At 48.9% G+C, this 22843-nt stretch overlaps 1 protein-coding gene and 2 pseudogenes across 1 annotated transcript; all 3 read right to left on the minus strand.

Annotated features, from left to right (window-relative positions):
* Positions 1-203: 203 nt before the first annotated feature.
* LOC119300979 lies at positions 204-6876 on the minus strand (annotated as a pseudogene).
* Positions 6877-7276: 400 nt separating this feature from the next.
* On the minus strand, positions 7277-9572 carry LOC119300980 (putative pentatricopeptide repeat-containing protein At1g77010, mitochondrial). Its single transcript, XM_037577882.1, has one exon. The coding sequence runs from the start codon at positions 9531-9533 to the stop codon at positions 7467-7469; it is 2067 nt and encodes a 688-aa protein (XP_037433779.1). The 5' UTR covers positions 9534-9572; the 3' UTR covers positions 7277-7466.
* Positions 9573-10313: 741 nt separating this feature from the next.
* LOC119299427 lies at positions 10314-16849 on the minus strand (annotated as a pseudogene).
* Positions 16850-22843: the final 5994 nt, after the last annotated feature.

The raw sequence follows: 22843 nt of genomic DNA on the forward strand, positions 1-22843 counted from the left end.
CAATCCCCTATACTTGTGGGTTATCAGCCCTCGTCTCGCTCCCGCCCGTGCGATCTCGCGCCGCACTCAGCTTGACTCACGAGAAACTGCCGATCCGAGCGTTTACAACGAGTCAGGCTCTAGGCTGATTTGAGAAGCGTGCGATGCAGGCTCAACAAAAAAACCAGGCAACCAAACAAGCCTCTCCTTTCCTGTGCGGGCCTGATTGGACTCAATGCGGGCAACCAAACACGCCCTTGGTGTTTCCGTTTTGGTGCACGGCGTTGGAGTTGCCCTTATATTGGGAGCCACATCCCCAAGATACAACTAGTTGGTAGAGTTACATGGAAATTTCACAAGTGAAGTATCACTAGCTTGTGAAATCTAGCCGTCCCAACACAAGAGAAATGAGCCTCAGCTCATCAACAAACAACAAACTACGACCGCCAGTTCGGCGCACACATCATGTGAAATGCGTAGCAAAATTGGGGTCCCATGGGCTGGTTGTACGCCCGCCTCCCCGCCTTGTAAAGTTTTGTTGCCTTCTCCTAATCCGCGTGACCCCCCATGACAATCTTCTCCCATAAGAAGCTCGCCAATTTCTGCATACATGAGATGATTTTGCACAATATGTTAGTCGGGTTTTCACAAGCTTGCCTTCATTAGCCATTGTGTTTCTAGTATTACTACATAGTGCCCGAACAGAGACAGCGGAAAATTCAACGAAAGCCCTTCAGAAAAGAAACTACCTTCAAATATCTTCCTCCAAGTAGCAAGGCTCCCAACCAAGCAACCTTTGCGAACATCTTCTGCCGAAGTTCAGTTTTTGGTTAGTGCAAATAAAATACTTGCATACAGAAAGCATACATCATCAAACAGATTAAAAAGGGCAAAATAGCGCTATTTGTGCTGATAACAAATTGGAAAGAATGATGCATTGCATTCTAATTAAGGGGAAAAAAGATATGTATATTCCTCCTATTTATGGCCAAACCGTTGCGAAGGTAAACAGAACTGATCTGTTTTCTTTGCCCAATCTGTTTGTGTACTCGTGAAAAGAAGTGGAACGAGATATAACAACTGCAGGTTACACACACCAACGGCTAAATAGATAATAGTATTGGTTTAGACTCATGTTATCTATATTTTACATGCTTAGAGGGTAGCTATTGCACCATCATGTTTCCATACTCCAACTATATGCCATGTAAATTAACTTAGAGTGATCTTATATTTTACTCCCTCTGTTTCTTTTTAGTCTGCATATAAAGTTTGGTTAAAGTCAAACTTTGTCAACTTTGACTAAGTTTATAGAAAAAAATATCAAGATTCACAATATGAAATCAATAGTATTAGATGAATCATGAAATTAATTTTCATACCATATAGGTTTAGTATTGTAGATGTTGATATTTTTTCCTGCAAAGTTAGTCAAACTTTATAAAGTTTGACTTTGACCAAATATTATATGCAGACTAAAAATAAATGGAGGAAGTACATGGTTGGAGGACAGCTATTGCAAGAGCCTCTTTTCATAAGCTAACTTTTTTCTTGCACTCATTCTTCAGAAAACTTGAAACATTGGAAGCTTTACTTACGAAGGACATATTTTCATCAGTTGACACCTATTCCAACTTCTAGTATGTCACTTAAGACTCCTAGAGATTCAGTCACATATCTCAACATCTTTAATTGGGTTGCTAGTTCTTCCCTTTCGGTGTTTTAACAGAAAGCATAAGTGTCTACTGTAACTCATAGGAGTTAGGGCATTTGTAGTAACATTTCAAATATGAGGGCTCATATCTTGCTGCTGCTTCTTTTATTTTCCCTCGAAAACCACAGCAGTTAAATTTCACAAATAATACTGATGGGCTTGTGGCATAGCGTCGGGGACGAGGATGCCCACGCCCTACCCAGGTTTGATCCTGAGTGAGCATAGAACATGGTGTGCTGACTTCGGAGTACACATGAACATGGTGTGCTGTATTCAGAGTACACACACGTGTGCACACTCAGTGATAAAGTGCGTCCCCGCCATGTGTGAAGGCTCTCGCGCTTTCGTAATATTTCTAGTGGATCCTTACCCATGCGGCCGTGTGTTTGCGTGGTTGCGTAAGTGGAAGTGAGTGTGCAGTACTTAAGTAAAAATGAAGAAGTAACACCCCACGGTGCATATAAAGATATGATTAATAGACCTCAGTAGTGATGTGTCTTCCATTGCGCTCGTCTCTTCTCCAGTCCCACGGCTTCTCAGGGTTATTTAACGCCCAAAGCCCTTGGCACGCAGCTCTTGCCTTTTTCTCCCACTGCACAATCAGAGCACAAGCACAGAACTTTCAGCCGATATAAACATATTCTGCGAGTACATGTGTAGTAGATTTTCTTACTTCAGAAAACTCTCGGCGTGAATCATAATTTTTGAAATACCATGCATGACCATTCTTCAGCATCTGCTCCTGAAGGACCGAGACACACACAATCACTCTAATCAGAATTGAAGCGATAGCCAAAGCCTAAAAAGCATGTGAGGTATTGAATAGCTTCTCTCTCTTTTTACAGGAAAGTTTCTAGTTCACCTGGATGAACACACTGTCGCAATAGATGTCGCCAACATATCGGCCAAATTGGTCCTGCTCATACACATAAATTCTGGTGCTTTTCCCACCAATGAGCTTCACCAAAGCATCCTTTGATTCCTTCCCATATGGCATCTTCAGCTCTGGTGCATCTATTCCCCATTAACTCACAAAAGATTGTGCACTTCATGACATTATTTCCCGTTATTACTGAATTTGAAGGTGCAAATTAGAGCAGCATTATACCTCATTCTGATTCGGTATTTCCTTGCAAGGATCTCACTGCCTGAACGGATTATTATCCTGCTCACAAAAATTAGTAGTAAGTTATGATTCCAAATAATATATAGCTAGATCAAAGCAAGAACCTAATTCAAACTGATAGGGTCACGCTAATCACATAAGTTTTGTCTTCCGTCGGAAGTCAATGTATTTTTCTTGTGGTTTAACGTTATTATCTTGTGTTTCTTATGCCAGTTTCGCATTTGTGAGTCAAAATAAACGTAACTTTATTTTCATGACTTATTATCTTGTGTTTCTTAAGTGAAAAAAATGTTCCAAGTCAAAATCACAGCACTATTTTTTCAGCTTCTTAAGTGGAATTCAAACTTAATGAGTCTACATATAAAATATCAAACATAGACGGTCACACGGGATACATTCAACCGGTTTGGATGGCGGTCCAATAATAGGATATTTGTGTAGATTTCTGTTATACGCCGGTTGTGGCTTCTATCTTTTTCTCCTTCATGGATTTTCTATGTACCAAATGATGTTAGTCATACTCTAAATAATAAATAAATATGGCTGTGTGCATCAAAATAACGCAGAGGCAGGGGGTGTTAACCTCCTTTTCTAAAAAAGGAAACATTCCCTGTTACAGTAAATTATGGTATTAAAGACTGGGAATATGGAAAGGTATGGTTTTAATACTTGTATCCAGCTTCGTCAATGGTACTCCGAAGAGTATCAGCCCTGTCGTAATCCCTACGGATGCGTGCTTGAGTCCTTTCAGTCACCATCTCATACACTTTTTGTGGTACATTTGCCGACTCCCTGGGATCATCCATTACAGCAACATAAGCAGTAAAGCCATCACCATCTCCAATGCACTTTGCATTAACCTGAGAACCATAGTGATTATGAGAAACAGCATTTGTCCATGCTGGTGTAAAGCACTGTTCATATTTTGATGTCAGTGTAAGCATATTTTTCAGTTTATCACATCTGACCGGCAAAGTGTTCAGCACAAACTGCACGCCATCTGGAAGTGCCGTTGGAAGTTGGTTTGAGAATGCTGCTTCGCTTGTTGGGATCGGGAAGTTGTAAAATTCAAGAATAGCCTGAGGAAAAAACATTGTTAATGGGGTGGGTATGACATATATATATTCACTTGGAACAGCAAAAATATAACGCAAACTGCAGTGAATTTCTTGGGTTTATCGTTTCGGATTATACAAACAAAACTGATACTAGTGTGAAAACCTAAATTATTTTTAACAAAGTTTGCAAACTTGTACTCCCTCCGTCCGGAAATACTTGTCCTACAAATGAATAAAATGGATGTATCTATAACTAAAATAAGTCTAGATATAACCATTTAGAGAACAAGTATTTCCGGACGGAGGGAGTAGCTATATATGCCACATCCCACGCACACAAATATGACAATTGATCCTTGCATCATTCCCTTACACACTCCCGCTGAACTATTTTTGGATCCAAGAGAGACGAATTACCTCCAAATCAACTCTTGGGATCCAGTTTAGGGCTGTCGCAACTAGCTGGGCAGCCTCTGCTGGTGTTCTCGGTGGGGTTGTGTTCCTGTATGCTTCCAAAATACACTTGTACCTGTTCTCGTGTAAATTAAAAGATCAAAGTGTTTAAGTCCAAATAAGTGTATCATATACCAATTGTTGCTAGTAGGATGTACTTTTGAAGAAAAAAAGTTGCCAGTACGATCTATCAAGTACTATCCCTCTTGTTCTTTACCTTACAGTCCTTACTGATACAAATAAATCAAATAAACAACAAGATCAAGTCACCATGTGTGCACTGTGGACTTGGAATCCAGTCTTAATCTTGTGAAGAATGTCACAGAAGTAAACCCAGTAAATAATCAAAGCATCATTAATCAATATAAACTGCCAAGTAATCCTACATATTTTTGGCTATACTGCTTGCAAACATTGCTTTCCGTTCCTTTTATCTGTGTCAAGCAAGTTCACAATTTTCAGTTTTTTAATAAGACACCAATTTTTTTAATTTTTTTTTGAGTTTGTTCTGCTCTTGTTTTACCATTTAAAAGTATGGCGTGTTCTATGTTTGGATAAGTATTGAGCACCTTATCATAAGAAGAGTAAGAAAAGAAAACATTTGGATGGGGGTCCTATGAAGAAATTTAAAGTCATTCTGAAATCGAGAACTAGTAAAATCTAAGTCAGTACCGGACCTTTCTGTTTTCTAACAACCATAGGTGCCTTTAATTCTACTAAACTCAAACAAAATTTCACATCAACAGGCACACCACATGAATAAATATTTATTATTATTTGTCTACAAAAACAGCCTTTTGAAGCTACCCCTTACCAATTAATCTGTGCTTTCTGGGACGAAGTGACGTGCTGTCCGAGCCCTTCCGGAACCTAAAATATGAAGCATAAAACTCCATGTGTGCATTTTCAGATAATGGAAGAGAGCCCAGCCTCGGAGCCTCTGCATCCGAAGATGCACGCCACATCATAGGATAAGAGGAAGTAAAACATTGAGCTTGCCTGATGCGTCATCAGAATGTTAACAAATAAATAAAAATAGGTGAGCGTTCATGGAAATTGCTAGTAGCTGCAATGTGGCATACTGCCTCAAGTCCAGTGTGTACACATGCACATGCATTGGACCGAGGGACGGAGAAGTGGTTGTGTACTGAAAATAAGCGTTGAGGTCTGAAACTTCTCCCTTACCACAATGACCAAATCTTGCACATGCATTGGGACCAAATCTCGGTAGAAAATAATGCAATTGCTGCTCTAGCTAGCCTCAGAAGCAGTTGATTAGTTCATCCAGGAGGCAAAATTTGCTCGCGGTGTTGGGTCAAAATCCTTTGAATGGTAGTACCAGTAGAAAGCGCAAAGATTGATAGAAGCTACAGTGCTACACAACGTCCATGATTTCTCCTATTCTCACCCCAACCCCCAAATTTACAGAGAGAGAAAGAGAGAGACGCGCATGTACACATGCACACAGGTATCACACGCCAAAGGATAGGAACCTTCTCCCAGCACACACTACGCGGTGAATACTCTTATGATTTGTGATGGAGTGACCACCATTCATTCATGCATGCATGCTGACAGGGACGAGTGTGTTACCATGGATGAGGATTCAAAGCTGCTGAGGTCGCACGTCAGGGCGGCGATGGCGGCGGCGGCCGGCGCGAGGCCATGGGGATCCAGGGGTTCCTCCTCCTGCTGCTGCTGCTGCTGGGGCTGAAGGGACCTCAGGATGTTCCCCATGGACCCCTTCTTCTCCTCCTCCGCTGCTCTATGCTGCTTCTCTTTCTTCCCACGGTGTGCCTAATATGCTGCTTCTGTTTGCTCTGCTTGACAAGACGATACGAGTGGTAGAGAGTGATGGAGCTGACGGCACGGCAGTCAAGAGAGTGGCGGGGCCTAGTCTAGTTCTAGGCACCGCTGCTGTACTGCTCGTGAGTGATTTTCCTTTTTGTGGTTGTTATAAGGAAAACAAACAAATGTCTCTCCCAAATTACAACCATCCCTCCATCCGATTTTATTTTTTTAAGTGTAAAACATTTTGGCAGTTTAAATACTATTTGGAAACAAAGAGTGTATTCATGTAATCAAGCAGCGCATGTGCTAGCTAACTATAGTTTTTGTAATAAGCTTTCTAGCAACTGGACAGACGAGCCTCCGGCTTGTCTTGTTTCCAGTCTTGTGGATGATGTAATTTCTGCTTAAGTTCCAATAAAACTAGTCATGATGGTCTTCCCTAAAAAAAGAGTGTATTCATGTAAGTAGGAGCACCAGATTTGAATCATGATGTGTGAAGTTAGCCGTGTCTCAATATTCAAATGCATCTTCTGAATTTACAACGATTATGAAACTTGATATGTCCGGATTCCATTCGTACGTTCATCTCAATAGAGAGCTTGCCCCAGGATACTTTTCTTGCAATCTGAATGACGGGGGTACTCCGTTCAGTTTTTGGAACGGTAAAATAACTAACCGTGGGTGGGTTCAGACTGCACTTTCTTTCTTCATAAACAATTTAAGAGGTGGATATAATTTTTCAAAAAAGAGGTGGATATAATTTTTCATTGACTCAAGGATTTTAGATCTTAGATTGGAAATGAAAACTCATTTTACAATCATTAAAAAACGCTCCCCCACTAGAAAAAAAAAAATGTAAAATGAATGTTGGTTTCTCTCATATATAGTATGTGAATTATTACTTTGGACCATTTGTCTCCGAAAGCATTCGGATAGTTAAATTGACTGCTTGTTTTGCTACAAAATAGTGGTTCCAACCAGTATCCAACTGGAATGTCATCCAGCCTATCTGTAGCACTGACAGCACAAAAATGGCATCAGTGAGGAAAAAACGTTTAGAAATGAATTACCTGCAGATTTCCTACTGCTAACCAGAACCTGGTTCCCCCAATTCTTCAGGCTCTGGATAACCAATAAAGCAAACCCACTGCAAGATCTTTCCCACTGGAGTTTATTTATGGTCAGTAAAAGAATCAGTTTGTATAGAGATGACAACATTTCTAAGTGTGTCTTCATTTGTGTTTTTCCAGCAGCAAAATTTGTTTCTTGCTCATCTGTTTACAGAGATGGTTTGTGGTGGAGAAACAACTACTCTGAGACACAACAGCTGATCGAAACATAATTTCTAACTGTCAATCCAACTGCAACCAGGATTTTTCGCAATTCTTCTCTCACGCATCATACCCCTCATTTCTGCTGATTTGGCCCAATCCCCTTTAGCAGCAAGCACACTGGACAGCTGAACATACAGACTGGAATGTGGTGACCCTGATTCCTCCATCTGCTTCAGTCTCTTTGACATCTTCTGGATCAGAGCCTCATTGCCCTGAGCTTTGCAACCACCAACAACTGTAGTCCAGCTTACTGTATCGGCTTTAAAGGGCATATTCTCGATGAACTCAACTGCTTCATCTAGCCGACCTGCCCGGACTAACAGGTCAGTCACACATGCATAATGCTCAGCTGATGGAATCAGACAGAAATCCTCCTGCATTTGCTTAAACCATGTCAGTCCTTCTTCCACAAGTCCAGAATGGCAGCACGCGGAAAGGACACCAACAAATGTCCGTTCGGTTGGTCTTACACCGCTAACTCTCATCAGCTCCAAGAGTTCTAGTGCCTTGCGTCCATGCCCATTGGAAGCATAACCAATTAGCATTGAGTTCCACATGACTTCGTCAGGCTTGTCTATTCCATCGAAAATCTTGCAACCATTGGCCAAGTTGCCACATTTGCAATACAGATCGATGACTGAAGAAGCTACAACATGGTCAGACTGCAAGCCAAGAACAGTAGCAAGAGAAAAAATCTGCTCCCCAAAACTTATGGAGCAAATATTACTTGATGCACTCAGAGCACTAGCTATAGCAACCTTGTCGAGCCGCACACCAAGGCGATGCATCTTGCAGAACAGCTCCATGGCATCAATTGCATGTCCATTCTGGCTCAACCCAACAACCAAAGAGTTCCATGATATGACACTCTTGCTAGTGATCATCGAAAAGACTCTTTTCGCCTCTTCTATCCGCCCACAGTTTGAGTACACAGTGATCATTGAATTGAGCACCACAGTATCATGAAACCTAAGCTCACTGAAAGCTCGACAAGCATCCTCCCAGAGGCTGCATTTTGAGTAGAAGTCAATGAGAGCACTTGCTGCTATCATGTCATTGACAGTCCCACTCTTTAGACCACACCCATGTATCTGCTGCCCAGACTTGAGCATTCCTGAAAAACCACAAACATTCAGAACGCTGGCATACGTTGAAGAATCAGGCAACACATCTGACCGCATCATCCTTACAAAATGAGCAAAAGCATCATCTCCAAGGCAGGCAAATGCACAGCCACTGATGAGAGAATTCCACAAAAGAATGTTGAGGTTCTCCACCCTGTCAAAAATATGTAACGCCTCGTTTACCTGTCCACGTGAAGCATAGCCATAGACCAGGGCAGAAACAGAGAACTCGTCAATCTGTGCTAAACCATCAAAGACACGCCGAGCAGAGTCCACATCCCCACACTTGCAGTACATGTCCACTAATGCGCAACTCAAAACCGAATCCAGTTCAATCTTGGCAGTCACCATTCGACCATGCACTTGTCTCCCAAAATCGTACTTCATCCGGTCAGCACAAGCACCAACAACCGTAGCAAGCACAAAGAGATCATTGCACGGCGAGGAGTCCGCTGCACCACCGCATGCCGAACCAATCTCTCTGAACAAAGCAAGCGCCTCATCCACACGGCCGCACCGGACATACCTATGCATCACAGCGTTGACAGCCACAGCATCCTTGACGGGCATCTCGTCCAGCAGACTGTGGGCGGTGTCCAAATCCCCTGCAGAGACCATGCCAGTGATCACTGCGTTCCAGGAAAAGTTGTTCCTTTCCGGCATGGAGCGGAAGAGACGGAGCGCCTCGGCGTGGTCCCGGGAGTTGAGGTGGGCGGTGACGAGGGAGTTGTAGGAGAAGCAGTTCCTGGCGGGCATTTCGTCGAACAATCGCCGTGCGTCGCGGCGGTGGGTCGGGGAGAAACGGGCGTACATGAGGAGGACCGAGTTGGAGGGCGGGAGGGAGGACGGGACATGGCCGGACTTGAGGAGGACCTGGTGCAGCTGCTGGCCGGCCACGGCGCCGCAGGTGCGGAGGAGCTGGATGGAGCCACGGACGTCGACGGCGACGGCCATGAGGCACTGACGTGGGGCATGGGGGTTCAGTTAAACCCCACAAAGTGCGAAGTTTTTGGACTGTTGGACTCACCGGTGTGCTGTACAAATCTTACATTCTTCTTATAAGAAGAGTTATAAAAGCACCGGAAGTCCTACAACTTGCGTTGAATGTGATGGTTTGGTCCTAGAACTTGCATTTTGATCCTACCTAGTCCTTGAACTTGCATCAAAGGTGCAAATTTGGTCCTGGCCAATCACAGAGCGACATGTGGACATGTGGGTGCCGACCCGGTCAGCGTGCGCCATTTTGCAAAGAGGCCCCTTCCTTTGGTTTGAATCTACCCGCAGGCCACGAAAACACCTAAATTAATTTTTAAAGGAGACAAACCCGCAGCTCACTCCCTCTCTGTTTGCCTGCATTTGTAACTGTGCTACGCCAGCTCGATCGATCGACAGAGCAATGCATTTGCGGATTTGAACAATGACAAGAGTGTGAATCATTTGCTCATTTCAATCAAGTTGACAGAACAACATTTTGTGATCTTTTTTCTTGCAAACAACCAAATCAGAATCAGATGCGCTAGCTACAACGGCCTTGAGGATTGAGAAGAAGAGCAAATCTCCAAATTTACAGTCAAGAGAGAAAAGAAAAAGAAGAACAATAAATTGATTAGACAGATCAAAGAACAAACCAGATCAGCTAAAAACCGAACAAAGCGCTATGCATCCATCATTGCGTCCCTAGCTTAGCCCGTCGCTTTCCATGCACGACCAAGCGCTCGATCGCCCGCCGTATCTTCAACCGGACGGATCACCCGCAGGGCCTGCTCGCCGCTCCACCGCTGCGGCGTCTGGCGTCGGCGTCGTCTTCCGGCCCAGGGTCGACGACCGGGACGACGACCTCAATGAGGATGAGTCCTTGCTGGCCGTCCACTCTTTCTTGTCCTTGAAGAACCCGAAGACCGTCCGCGAGCAGACTGGCACGTTGAGCACCACGGGGGCCACGTAGACGCCGGACGAGTAGGACCGGTTGACGGTGCAGGCCATGGACCGCGACCTGGCCGCGGCGTGGAGGCTGCACGGGGAGCTGCAGTTGCGCTCCAGGCCCTGCTGGAACACGATCTTGCCCGAGGAGTTCATGCGCGGGGAGTCCACGGAGAGGCACCTCGACGCGTCCTGCCTGGGCGGCGACGGCCGCGCGGCTGGCGGTGGAGTGGCGGTGGGAGGAGCGGACGAGGCGGAGGCGCGGAGGGTTGGGGTCGGCGGCAGAGTCGAGGGAGAAGCGCGGGTTGACGTCGTCGTGGTCGTGGCCGGAGGAGGACGAGGAGGAGGAGTGCGAGAAGCGGGAGGAGGCGAGCGAGAGCGAGGCCTCCGAGTCGGAGCTGTCGCGGAGGAGCGGCGCCGAGGCGAGGTCCGACGCGGTGCCCGTCGACGTTCTCCCGGGAGTCTTCGCCAATGCGGCCGCTGGTGACGGCGACTGCGACTGCGAAGGCGTCCTCGGGCTCTGGGCGGCGGCCACCCTCTTGAGCCCGAGCAGCTCGTGCCACCGGCTCGAGCAGCTGGGCGCCTTGGGCGAGAACACGTGCTGGTCGGCAGCGCCAGCCGCCGCGCCGCCGCGGATCGGCTTGATCGGCTCTATTGTTTGGCAATGCAACTCTCAATTGATTTGGGTGCATACACGCACGTATATATTTACAATGAGCAGCCCACGGCCTCGATTATACATGGTAACTAGGAGGCAGGGCAAGGTAGGAAATGATCCTACATATACATGCGATATACTGCCTATACAAAAGATATTCAACACCCCCCGCAGTCGATACGTCATTAGTGACGCATAGACTGGACCGAAACTCCTCAAATGTAGTCGTCGGTAACCCCTTGGTCATGACATCAGCGAACTGCTGAGCGGTGGGGACATGTAAGACCCGTATGTGTCCGAGAGCCACCTGCTCACGCACGAAGTGAATGTCGAGCTCGATGTGTTTCGTGCGACGATGATGAACGGGGTTGGCGGAGAGGTAGACGGCAGAGACGTTGTCGCAGTAGACAACGGTAGCCTTGGCCACGCCAAGGTGCAACTCCTGAAGAAGCTGCCGTAGCCAGGAGCACTCTGCGACAGCATTAGCCACAGCGCGATACTCAGCCTCGGCACTCGACCTGGACACCGTGGGTTGTCGTTTAGACGACCACGAGATGAGGGAGGGCCCGAGGTAGACGCAATAGCCAGAGGTGGAGCGCCGAGTGTCGGGGCAGCCGGCCCAGTCGGCATCGGAGTAGGCCACCAGATCCGTGGAGGAGGACGCCGTCAACGTGAGACCAAGACCCATAGTGCCGCGGATGTAACGGAGAATCCACTTCACCAAGGACCAATGAGAGTCACGGGGAGCGTGCATGTGGAGGCACACCTGCTGAACCGCATACTGTAGGTCGGGACGAGTGAGCGTCAAGTACTGCAGGGCCCCAACAATGGACCGGTAAAAGGCGGCGTCCTGCGCTGGGGTGCCTTCAAGAGCGGAGACCTTAGCCTTCGTGTCGATAGGCGTAGGTGCGGGCTTACAGTTAAGCATGCCGGCGCGCTCGAGTAACTCCTGGGCGTACTGCTGCTGATGAAGAAAGAACCCGTCCGCACGACGCACTACCTCGATCCCGAGGAAGTAGTGTAAAGGACCGAGGTCCTTCATCGCGAACTCGGTGCTGAGGCGAGCCGTGAGCTGTCGGAGAAGCTCAGTCGTGGAAGCAGTCAGGATGATGTCGTCGACGTAGAGCAGCAGGTAAGCCGTCCCAATGGCGTGCTGGTAGACGAACAGAGAGGCATCCGAGCGGGTGGCCACGAAGCCAAGCTGCTGAAGGAAGGCAGCGATCCGCTGGTACCAAGCACGAGGAGCCTGCTTGAGCCCATAGAGTGAGCGCGAGAGCAGGCACACATGATCCGGCTGAGTGGCGTCGACGAAGCCGATGGGCTGCTGACAGTAGACCTTCTCGGCGAGATGGCCATGAAGGAACGCGTTGGAGACGTCCATCTGGTGGACGGGCCATGCGCGGGAGATCGCCAGCTGGAGGACAGTGCGGATAGTGCCTGGTTTGACAACCGGGGCGAAGGTGTCGGTGAAGTCCACACCGGCGCGCTGACGGAAACCACGAACGACCCACCGAGCCTTGTAGCGCTCAAGGGTCCCGTCAGGCCGGGTCTTATGCCGAAAGACCCATTTGCCGCTGATCACGTTAGCATGCGGCGGCCGAGGCACCAGCTGCCAGGTGCGGTTACGCTGAAGAGCGTCGAACTCCTCCTGCATCGCGGCGAGCCAATGAGGGTCTCGAAGAGCCGCTCGAGCCGACGATGGGAGGGGAGAAGGCGCTGAGGTGGACGGCACCGAGGCCGCAAGCAGGTACTCGTCGGCAGAGTACCACTGACTCGGGCGGAGCGCACCGGTCCGGGCACGAGTCACCATGCGGGAGGGCGGCGGGGCCGGTGCGGCGGGCGAGGGTGAAGAAGAGCCCGCCGAGACCGAGCCGGCCGAGGGCGCAGGGGATCCCTGCGCGGATCCGGGCGACGCAGGCGCTGGAGAGGCCGGCGGAGAGCCCTCAGCCGAGCCCGCTGGTGAGTCGGAGGCGGGCGTCGGGGGAAAGGTCGCTGTAGAGCCCGACGCGGGGGCCCCGGCGGAGGGCGAGGAAGGCGCCGAGGCGACGGGTGTCGCGGAGGACGTCAAGGACGCCGCGGCGTCGGGCGAGGGGACTGGGCCCGAGGCCGATCCCGCAGCCGCCGAGCGGGGCGTCGAACCCTCCGAAGCCGCAGCCGCCGAGCCGGCATCCCGCGAGGCGGGGAGGGGGCCAAAACCAGGAGGCGGCCCGAGGGAGGCCCGAGGGCGCGGGGGCGCATCAAGGAGGCCCGAGACCGAGCCGCCAGTAGCAGAAGGTGAAGACGCTGGCGAGTCGGTCGGTGGTACCTGCTGAAACGGAAAAACCCTTTCGTCAAAGTAAACGTGTCTAGAGGTGAAGACACGGTGAGAAACAGGGTCGTAGCAGCGGTAGCCCTTGGTGTTGGCAGGGTAACCCAAGAAGATGCACGCAAGAGAGCGAGGAGCGAGCTTATGAGGGGTGGTAGAGGCGATGCTGGGATAGCAGAGGCACCCGAAGATGCGAAGATCGTCATAGGATGGGGGGCTCCCGAAAAGCAAGTGGTGTGGTGCTAAGTTGCCATGGACGCGGCAAGGCCGAATGTTGATGAGGCGTGATGCGGTGGCAAGTGCATCGGGCCAGAAGCGGGGTGGCACATTAGCATGAAATAACAAGGTGCGGACACAATCGTTAAGAGTGCGTAAGACCCGTTCTGCGCGCCCATTTTGTTGCGAGGTATAGGGACAAGTGAGACGAAATATCGTGCCATGTGTGGTGAGGAGGGTGCGAACCGCGAGGTTGTCGAACTCCTTCCCGTTGTCGGTTTGGATAGCGTGGATGGGGCGACCAAACTGGGTGGTGACATAGGAGTAAAAGGCGGTGAGAATGGATATGACATCGGATTTTCGCCGCAACGGGAAGGTCCACACATAGTGCGAAAAATCATCTAAAATGACAAGATAATAGATATAGCCGGTATTACTCGCAACTGGAGAAGTCCACACATCACTATGAAGTAGTTCAAACGGATACGATGCAACTGACGAGGAAGTGCTAAAAGGAAGCCGAGTATGTTCGCCTAGACGACACGCATGACAAGTGTGACCGTCGGTCTTATTACAAGTGAAAGAAAAACTCCGAAGAATATGACGAAGGGTGGTGTCGTTCGGATGTCCCAAGCGAGCGTGCCAAAGATCCACACCGACGGAGAGGGCGACCGGAGAGGTGGAGGTGGAGGCGGGTGGGTGGACTGGGTAGAGCTCGTCGGGGCTATCACATCGGTGGAGCACCATCCGGGTACGGGCGTCCTTGACAGAAAAACCACACATGTCAAATTCAACGGTGACAGGGTTATCACGAGTAAGGGAACGAACGGAAACAAGATTAGTAATGAGTTCGGGAGAGACAAGTATGTTAGATAATGAAATCAGTGTAGATGTGGATGGAAAGTAAGCATGGCCTATGTGCGTGATAGGAAGAGATGACCCATCGCCAACAGTAATACGATTGGAGGTATGAACATGATATGAGGAGTGGAGAGTACCGGGGTTGGCAGCCATATGAGAGGTGGCGCCACTATCCATGTACCAATCGCCGCCACCCGTGTAGTTGGCTGGTGAGGGGGCGGACTGGAGCGCCGCGAGAAGGGCCGGATCCCATGGAGCCGGCGGGAGCGGCGGCGTCGACGGTGGCAGTGCGGCATAGGGCGCCGCGGCATAGGGCACCGGCGGCGGCGCGGTGTAGGGCGCCATGGCGTAGGCGCCTGGAGATGGCGCGGCGTACGGCGCTGCTGGAGGCGCGGCGTATGGCGCCTGTGGCGCGGCGATCAGCGCCTGGTGCGCTGCGGGACGTGGCCCCAGAAGGCCAGGAGCGGGCGGGCGGGGCACCGGCATGCTATACGCATGCACCAGGCCCGTCCACGGGTTCTGGGCCGCGGCCCAGGGCGCGGTGGCCTGCGGCTGACGAGGCTGGCCCCCCTGGCCGTTTCCCTTGCGACCGCGACGCCCACCACGGCGGCGATCGGAGGAGGCAGGCGGGGGTGGCGGCCCCTGGAAGTGGCCCGCTGGTGGCGGCGGGTACGGCCCGTAGGAGGCCGCCGGAGGAGGGAACCGCGGCGCGGCGGGCGCCTGTGGAGCCGGCGGGGGCGGGCCGCCGCGGGAGGTCCCGGCAGCGAGGGCGACGTGGGTCGCCCTAGTTTTCGCCATCTTCATGCGACGTTCCTCCAGACGCAAGTAAACCACAACCTTGGCAAAGGTTGGCTCCGGGATCAAGGTGAGGTTGGAGGCAGCGTTGCCGAACTCTTCATTGAGCCCGGCGGAGAGGGTGCTGAGGAGGAGATCGTCGGAGATGATTTCGCCGAGATCACGGAGCTCATCTGCAAGTTTCTTGAGACGCATGCAATAGTCATCGACAGAGGAATCAAGTTGATGCGACCCAAAAAACTCTTGTTGAAGAAAAGCCCGGCGTTGGAGTTGGTTGTCGGTGAAGAGCCCGTTGAGTTTGGTCCAAACGGCGAGGGCGTCATCCCCGTCGCTGACCACCGTGTGGAAGAGATCCTTGGAGATGGTGAGGTAGAACCACCGGATGAGTGTAGCATCGATGGTCGTCCACTCTACATCACCGAGCATGAGGCTGGAATCCACGGAACCGTCGACGTGATCATGGAGATGATACTCGCGGAACACTAGAGAGAAATAGGTCTTCCAGGCATAGTAGGTGGAGGTGGAGTAGTCAAGGCACACGGGGACACGGCGGTGGATGTCAAGATCGCGGATGAGCACGGGATCGGGGCCGGCGAAGGGGTTGGGGATGACGGAACCGGATGTGGAGGAGGCGGGTGAGGCCATGGCGATGTCGGGTGGGAGAGGGAAGGTGGTGGTGCGGCTGGAGGGGAAGCAGCGGCAGGGAGAAGAAGCGGCGGCGGCGGCGCAGCTAGGGGGCGGCGGCGGCGGTGATGCGGCGGCAGCAGCCTAGGGCGCGGCGGCAGCAGGAGCGAAAGCTGTTTAGGAAGAGGATCGTGTGAGGAAAACTGATACCATATTGTTTGGCAATGCAACTCTCAATTGATTTGGGTGCATACACGCACATATATATTTACAATGAGCAGCCCACGGCCTCGACTATACATGGTAACTAGGAGGCGGGGCAAGGTAGGAAATGATCCTACATATACATGCGATATACTGCCTATACAAAAGATATTCAACAGGCTCCAGGGACGCCGGCATTGCCTCTAGCCGCGGCGGAGGTGGCGCGGCGGCAGGCTCCGGCTCTGGCGCAGCCGCGGCAGAAGTATCAGCCCGGCGGAGCGGTAGCAGCTTCCCGTCAGCGAAGAGCTCGTCCGCGGGGAGCATGCTGGTGGTGCAGCCGCCCCCGCCAAGGCTGAACTCGAAGTCAATGAAGTCCTTGGAGATCGCGGGCGCGGCCACGGCGGTCTCCTTTGAAAATTAATTCAGGTGTTTTCGTGTCCTGCCGGTAGATTCAAACCAAAGGCAGGGGCCTCTTTGCAAAATGCCGTGCGCTGACCGGGTCGGCACCCAGACGTCCACATGTCGCTTTGTGATTGGGCAGGACCAAATTTGCACATTTGATGCAAGTTCAAGGACCGAGTAGGGTCAAAATGCATGTTCTAGGACCAAACCATCACATTCAGCGCAAATTGTAGGACTTCCAATACTTTTATCTCTTATAAAAAGTTGCTCCCCACTACAAGGCATTCTCTTAAAGATGCAAATGACCCAACTCAACATGCCATAACATCAGATACCAGCCAATCACAAGTCAGCGATTACAGAAGGACCCACCATAGGTTGACAACAAATCATGTGATTAAATTTTAATTTGCATGTAGTCTTTCCTGGTCACCGAAGAGACCACCTTTCCTCTCCAATTCAGTTACAACTACAGAACGCACCCCACAAGATAATTAGCATACAACACGACCTTCTCTATCCTTCGTATTTTCCCCTGGCGATAACATGATGCGGCGTCTGGGATCCCATCTCTGTGTGAGGAAACTCCTTCGGTCCAGATCGCCTCCACGGCTGACTTGATGTTCCCCTCCATCTTGATGATCCCCTGCACTGATGTTATTAATACTCCATGTTTCACTTCGGACTATGACCCCCTTCATTGATGTATATTATAGTCATACCATTTTAAACATACTATTTCTATAACTTTTTGCCTTCTGAACGTTTCAATACACTTCTACGATATGCATTAAACACCTTTTATCACCCTTCATTACTTTTTGTTGTGTGCATCTTTTCTGTCCTCTGCGCGTTAACTGATTTATGATAATTTATGATAGACAATGTCTTTCTCTACATGATTAATTGGCCATCTTTAATTGAATTGATTGATTTTCCAAGAGGGCAAGATGCACCTTTATTTGAGGCATGAAAAAAGTACAAAAATTATCTATCATCCTCACAAAATGAAATTAGTTTTGTATCTTCCTCCGGACTTCTGTAAAGTGTATTCTATGAAATGTCTTATTAGTCTGGTACCATTGAATTAGGATTTCAAAGTTTTGACACATATATTGATAGATAAAGCGACACCAATTCAGACTATTGTTAAAACCATGTGTGCACCCTTTATGTAGGTGTAAAGGGACATAACCTTTTTAAGGTTTTTGGGTCTATGACCAATTGCTAAATATTGCTCTGTTTCAAACTACTATTCAAATTTTCAATTAGCGGTCACAATACTTCATACATATTTTCCCTTATTTTGCTAATCCAGATTGTTACTTTGTGGTGTAAGCAACCATTCTTATTTATAGTTCCCGTCGCAACGCGCGGGGTATCATCTAGTGAACACATATACTGACAGAGTGGCGTCTCAGAGGAGAAACCCTAGCGACCGCCGCTTCCTCCCTCTTCTCATCTCGCCTCCGCCAGTGGGGGCAAGTGGATCAGGGGAGAAACCCTAGCCACCGACGCTTCCTCCCCCTCCTTGTCTTGCCGTCGTCGGAGGGTGCTCCACTGGCAAACCTCGGGCAGCCTCAAGGAAGACAGGGTGGGGCAATTGTTTCCTGCGAGCGCACGGCGCGGATGCTCGGTTGTGTTGAGGTGCGGGGTGTGTGCAGTGTGGAGTTCCCCGACGGGGCAGAGGTGCCCGAGCACATATCGACACAAAAGAGTTGTCGGGCATCGCGTGGTTGGTAGGCATCGAGCCCGATCTGGGTTGCCGCAGGCTGATGGCCGGAGGGCATGTCAGTGCGGGCCGGAGACACATGCATCACCAGTGGTGCGTGGAGGTCTCAAGCACCGATCTAGGCCCTGTGTGCTGGCGTCCGGGTGTCGTTGTCGGGTCATGATGGGTGCAGTTCAGCGCGCCAAGATGGCATGGTGGCTTCGGGTATGATGCAAGATCCACATGCGGCAGGGCCCGATCTGTGTTTTTGCAGGCCTGCGGCAAGGAGTCCTTTGTTGCGGGTCACGGCTGTAGAGGGGTGTGCGCGTGTCACTGCACAAGGTGTGGCGTTGTGCTTGCGTGGTGGAGGTGATACGCCAAATGGGTTGCTCGGGTCCTAGGTTTGGGCGGGTGAGGTTGCCAGAGGAAGACGTACTCCGACTATGGCCGGAGTCATTGGTGGTGACGCCTATGGGCGTCATTCCCTCGTTGGAGGCGTCAATGTCGTTCTCCTCGGTTTCCTTTCCGAACATGCTTTAGGGGGCCCCCTAGATTTTATCTCTCGGATCAAACGATGGTGTTACTATTAGCTTTGTTTAGCATCGTGTTCACTCTTGGGGGCACCGTCTTAGAGTTGGACCCAGTCAGAGGGAGTCATGGCTCGTGGAGGTGGTTGATGTGGTTCACGTGGCATCTTCATGGGGTTGACATGGGTCCATCGGTGGTGGGAAGTGGGAGCACCCATCACATGCGAGGATCATCAGTTGTGCCAACTCGGGCTCCCTTCGGATTTGCTGATGCCGGACCAGATTGATCTGATGGTTTCAGTGTGCATTTTGGTAGCAGGCAACGCTTGACCCATCTACGTTTCGTGTTGGCCTTACCGATGTGTTGCATGTTTTATGTTGCTTTAGAATTAGTCTAGCTAGGTGTGGCTTGCCGTTGTTCGGGTTTTCGCCTGACTTTCCTTCGATAAACAAGCTCATCCTTTTTCCTTCCTCTTCCTTTTTGCACTAGCATTTTTGTTATGCTTTCCTCCTTTGCACTAGGCACCCCAAGGAAATATTTTAAGAAGTTTGGGATGCCCTAGGCATCTTTCTTTCTTCGTGAACAACTATCGTTTTGTCTCTGTTGGACCTATATTTTTATTTCTCCACATAATATGTCTTGTTCTTGGAGCATCGTTTTATTTTTTCTTTTGCTTGCTGATTAATACCATCATCGCACCTAAATAAATATGCTCTGGGAGATCTCATGCATGGCCATATATTTATACAATTGCTCTTTTGCTTCACTTATACTTGTTAGAGCATGAGTCCTATGAGAGACACATTTTAAACTTCACTTATACTTGTTAGAGCATGAGTCCTATGAGAGACACATTTTAAACTTTCTTTTGATTCACTTATATTTGTTTAGAGATTTGAGTAACTATTGGTTGTTGGCATGAAATTAAAATGTTGGAACAAAACTTGATTGTATGCATTGGTGGTATAATTAAAACTTGCAGTAGAGTCATAAAATGTGTGGATAGGTTTTTTTCTGGCAACGGTTGTGAGATAATGTGGCAGTAGTAGATGAATATGTTGGTTAATGTGCTTGAGTCAAGTAGTGGAGAGGTGTTGTTAGATTTAGTGGGATCATTGCATTCCTTCATTAATGAAATAAAAGTTGGGAACCTCTCTTATTATGATGAAGTCCAAATTGAGGGGTGATTGCAAGTGTGACACACCAATTCACTTACTAGAGTGTTGTCCATATGCCATCCCAGGAATCACACTGGCACCGCATGCCATATATACTTGATAATCACAACACATACTTTTACTAAAAGAAAGTTTACAAAGCCATTGTGGCTTCTTTATTACAACAATGTCATAGCTGAAACTAGAGGAAAGATTAATGATACCGAAAGACAAACTAGAGGCAATACAAACTTGGAGCAACACCACTACATAGGAAATTGCCTAGGAAACTCTCCTGACAAATGAATACTCCAACTTCACATTAGTGGAAGACTCCACCTCAATTGGATCTCGCCAAAAAATGAGCCTTACCGCACTTTGGAAGTACTTGCAAGATAACCAAAATAACATATATCACCGAGCAAAGTATTGCATGGCATGTTGCATAATCATAGCAATTCTAGCTATCTTGGCATAGCAAATTTTATCCAACATGCACAATAAAGATAAAGCATATACATCTATAAGTGTATAACATTTCAAGTATTCCTTATGATCATAACCAATCTCATTGTCTCCAAGACTGTCAGCCCAACCGCCATTTAACAATCCAACTGTCGTCATAGTACAATACCCGCATTTCTCAGCATCACAAACCATCTTTGTTTCACATTTAATTTACCTACACTTTTGTTTAGGATTTAACCTCCAAGTTCTACAAGGACTGGACAATGTGATTTATGTCGCCCCGTCCTTGACTGTGGACACGACTACTCAAATAGGCTTACACTCGGTAGAGGTTGTACACTATGCACATATGAGAGAGCATTCTTTGTGAGGACACCCTGCTTAGATCATCCCTAGCCATACATTTTACCATGTTACCAGCAAGGACTCGAATCTTACTTTGAGAGAGGGGATGGACCTCATCACCTTTTCCTCGTGATGCCAAATATCCCACTCGGCGACTCTATTGAGACTCGAGCTCAACTATTCAAGTATCTCCAAAAGTTATGAGTGGTCATTAGACGAAACAAGTACTAGATATATATCATGTGAACAAGTAAGTATATATAGAAAGCATTGCAGTGATGCATATAGAAAGCATTGCATCATATAGAGCATTGCCTCGATACATATAGCAATAGTCTTACAACGAAAATAATACTTCATCATACGAAGGGCATCCACAAGTTGGACCCTCAAATTAAGATTCTAATAGCATACCATGATAATGAAGCAGAGCGTGTGTTTAAAGTAGAATGAAGCCGTAGAGGTCAAGTGGCCGTTCGTGACAGAAATCCAGCCATATCTCCTTTTCCTGCGGGATCTCCGATATCGCTTCTGTCATCTCCCAAAGTAGTACCTCCTCAGCCGAGAGAAGTCGATCCCCGGAAAATCGCTTTATCTCTTCCTTCGCAAACCGAGATACCACCTTTAGTGCCAATTTCTCATTCTCCTTGGCCTCTATCCTTGCTGCTTACTCCTTGGAACGTCAAATCTGAACCAGGCACGACTTGGCCTCCTTAGCGAGATTTGATCTTGCTTGTCCTCCCACCCCTTGTTGCGCCAGAGTTGTGCAGGCTTCTTCGCCAGTGAGATTCGCTCCAGCGGCTCGGAGTCGTCCTCCCAGGCCCCCATCTCCACTCTCAATCTCCTCTCCTCTCCCCCTTCTCTCCCTCAGCTTCGCCATGAACTCCCTATGAGAAGGAGAGCACTTGAGATGAGTCGACGACCCCAAAGCGACACCAATCCCCACCACCCGACTATGTGAGGAGTTGGCCTACGATGACGGGAGACCCGTCATCGAGATGGAGCAGACAAAGTCAACGGAGAAGGAGGCGAGGTGGTGAGCGATGGAGTGGCACGTCAGTGTGTGTGGCCAACATTGGTCGGCGGGGTCTGCAGATCGGGCATGACGCGTCATCGAGGTGGGGAGGCCTAGGGGCAGAGCCAGTCTAGCATTGGGCTTCAGGTCTGCTTCGTTGCTACAGTGATCTATATTGTTCAATGGTACCAAAAACACTATAGTCAACGAAGGCTTCTCATGCCATGACCCTGGACCAGGCCCCCCATGTCTGGGGTGTAGCTCCACCACTTCGGAGGCTGACCGGTGGTGAGCCCGGATAGGCGACGGAGGAAGGCAGAGGAGCGGGACAGAGCGGCGCCGAGGCAATAATTGATAGACTTCGCGGTGGGCGCATGATATATCTGAACATCGTTCGATTGCCCAATATCAAGCACTCGACTTATAGGAGACGAAACACTTTTGTATTTAAAAAAGTAAATGCAATATATGAGCTCACTGTTAGAGGGCACTCGGCTTATACCACCCGCTTTCATGGAGACGTCAAGTGCGGCGAGCACGGCCACATGGCAAGGTTGTTCGCCATACACGTCACATAAGACGACTGTTTTGGTCATTGTATGCTGAGAACTTGACGTACGCCGAGTGTTTTTTTGTCGGGGCGTAGAGTGTTGTAAGCTGAGCTCCCTTCCTTCATCGTGTGTTTTGGTGTTGTGCTCAGCTTTACACTGATATAAGCCAAGTGGCCGACAATTTACTCCCGGCTTATGAAGAGGCACAAGGCAAAATATTTTTCATGTACTGAATTGATAAATATTTAATTGAAATGCTAAAACATGACGTTAGATTTTTAGACATGGGAAATCAAACGTTTTTCATGACAATTTATATTGATGCGAGGATGACAAATTTAGTTTGCAAGTACAACAATTTCTTGGCAAAAATTTAATCGAGGCGGATTTGCCATGCTCGCCAGCTAAACTTGCCATCCTCAACGAACACAACTTGCCATGAAAAATGTTCATTTTGCCATGCCTAAAAATCCGATGTGGCTAGATATCCGGGTCCATATTTAA

This window comes from Triticum dicoccoides, chromosome 5A, assembly GCF_002162155.2.
Source record: "Triticum dicoccoides isolate Atlit2015 ecotype Zavitan chromosome 5A, WEW_v2.0, whole genome shotgun sequence".
Lineage (NCBI taxonomy): Eukaryota > Viridiplantae > Streptophyta > Magnoliopsida > Poales > Poaceae > Triticum > Triticum dicoccoides.

Excerpts from the sequence above, each read along its gene's own strand:
- LOC119300980 (XM_037577882.1), bottom strand. The coding sequence starts at position 9,533 with ATGGCCGTCGCCGTCGACGTCCGTGGCTCCATCCAGCTCCTCCGCACC.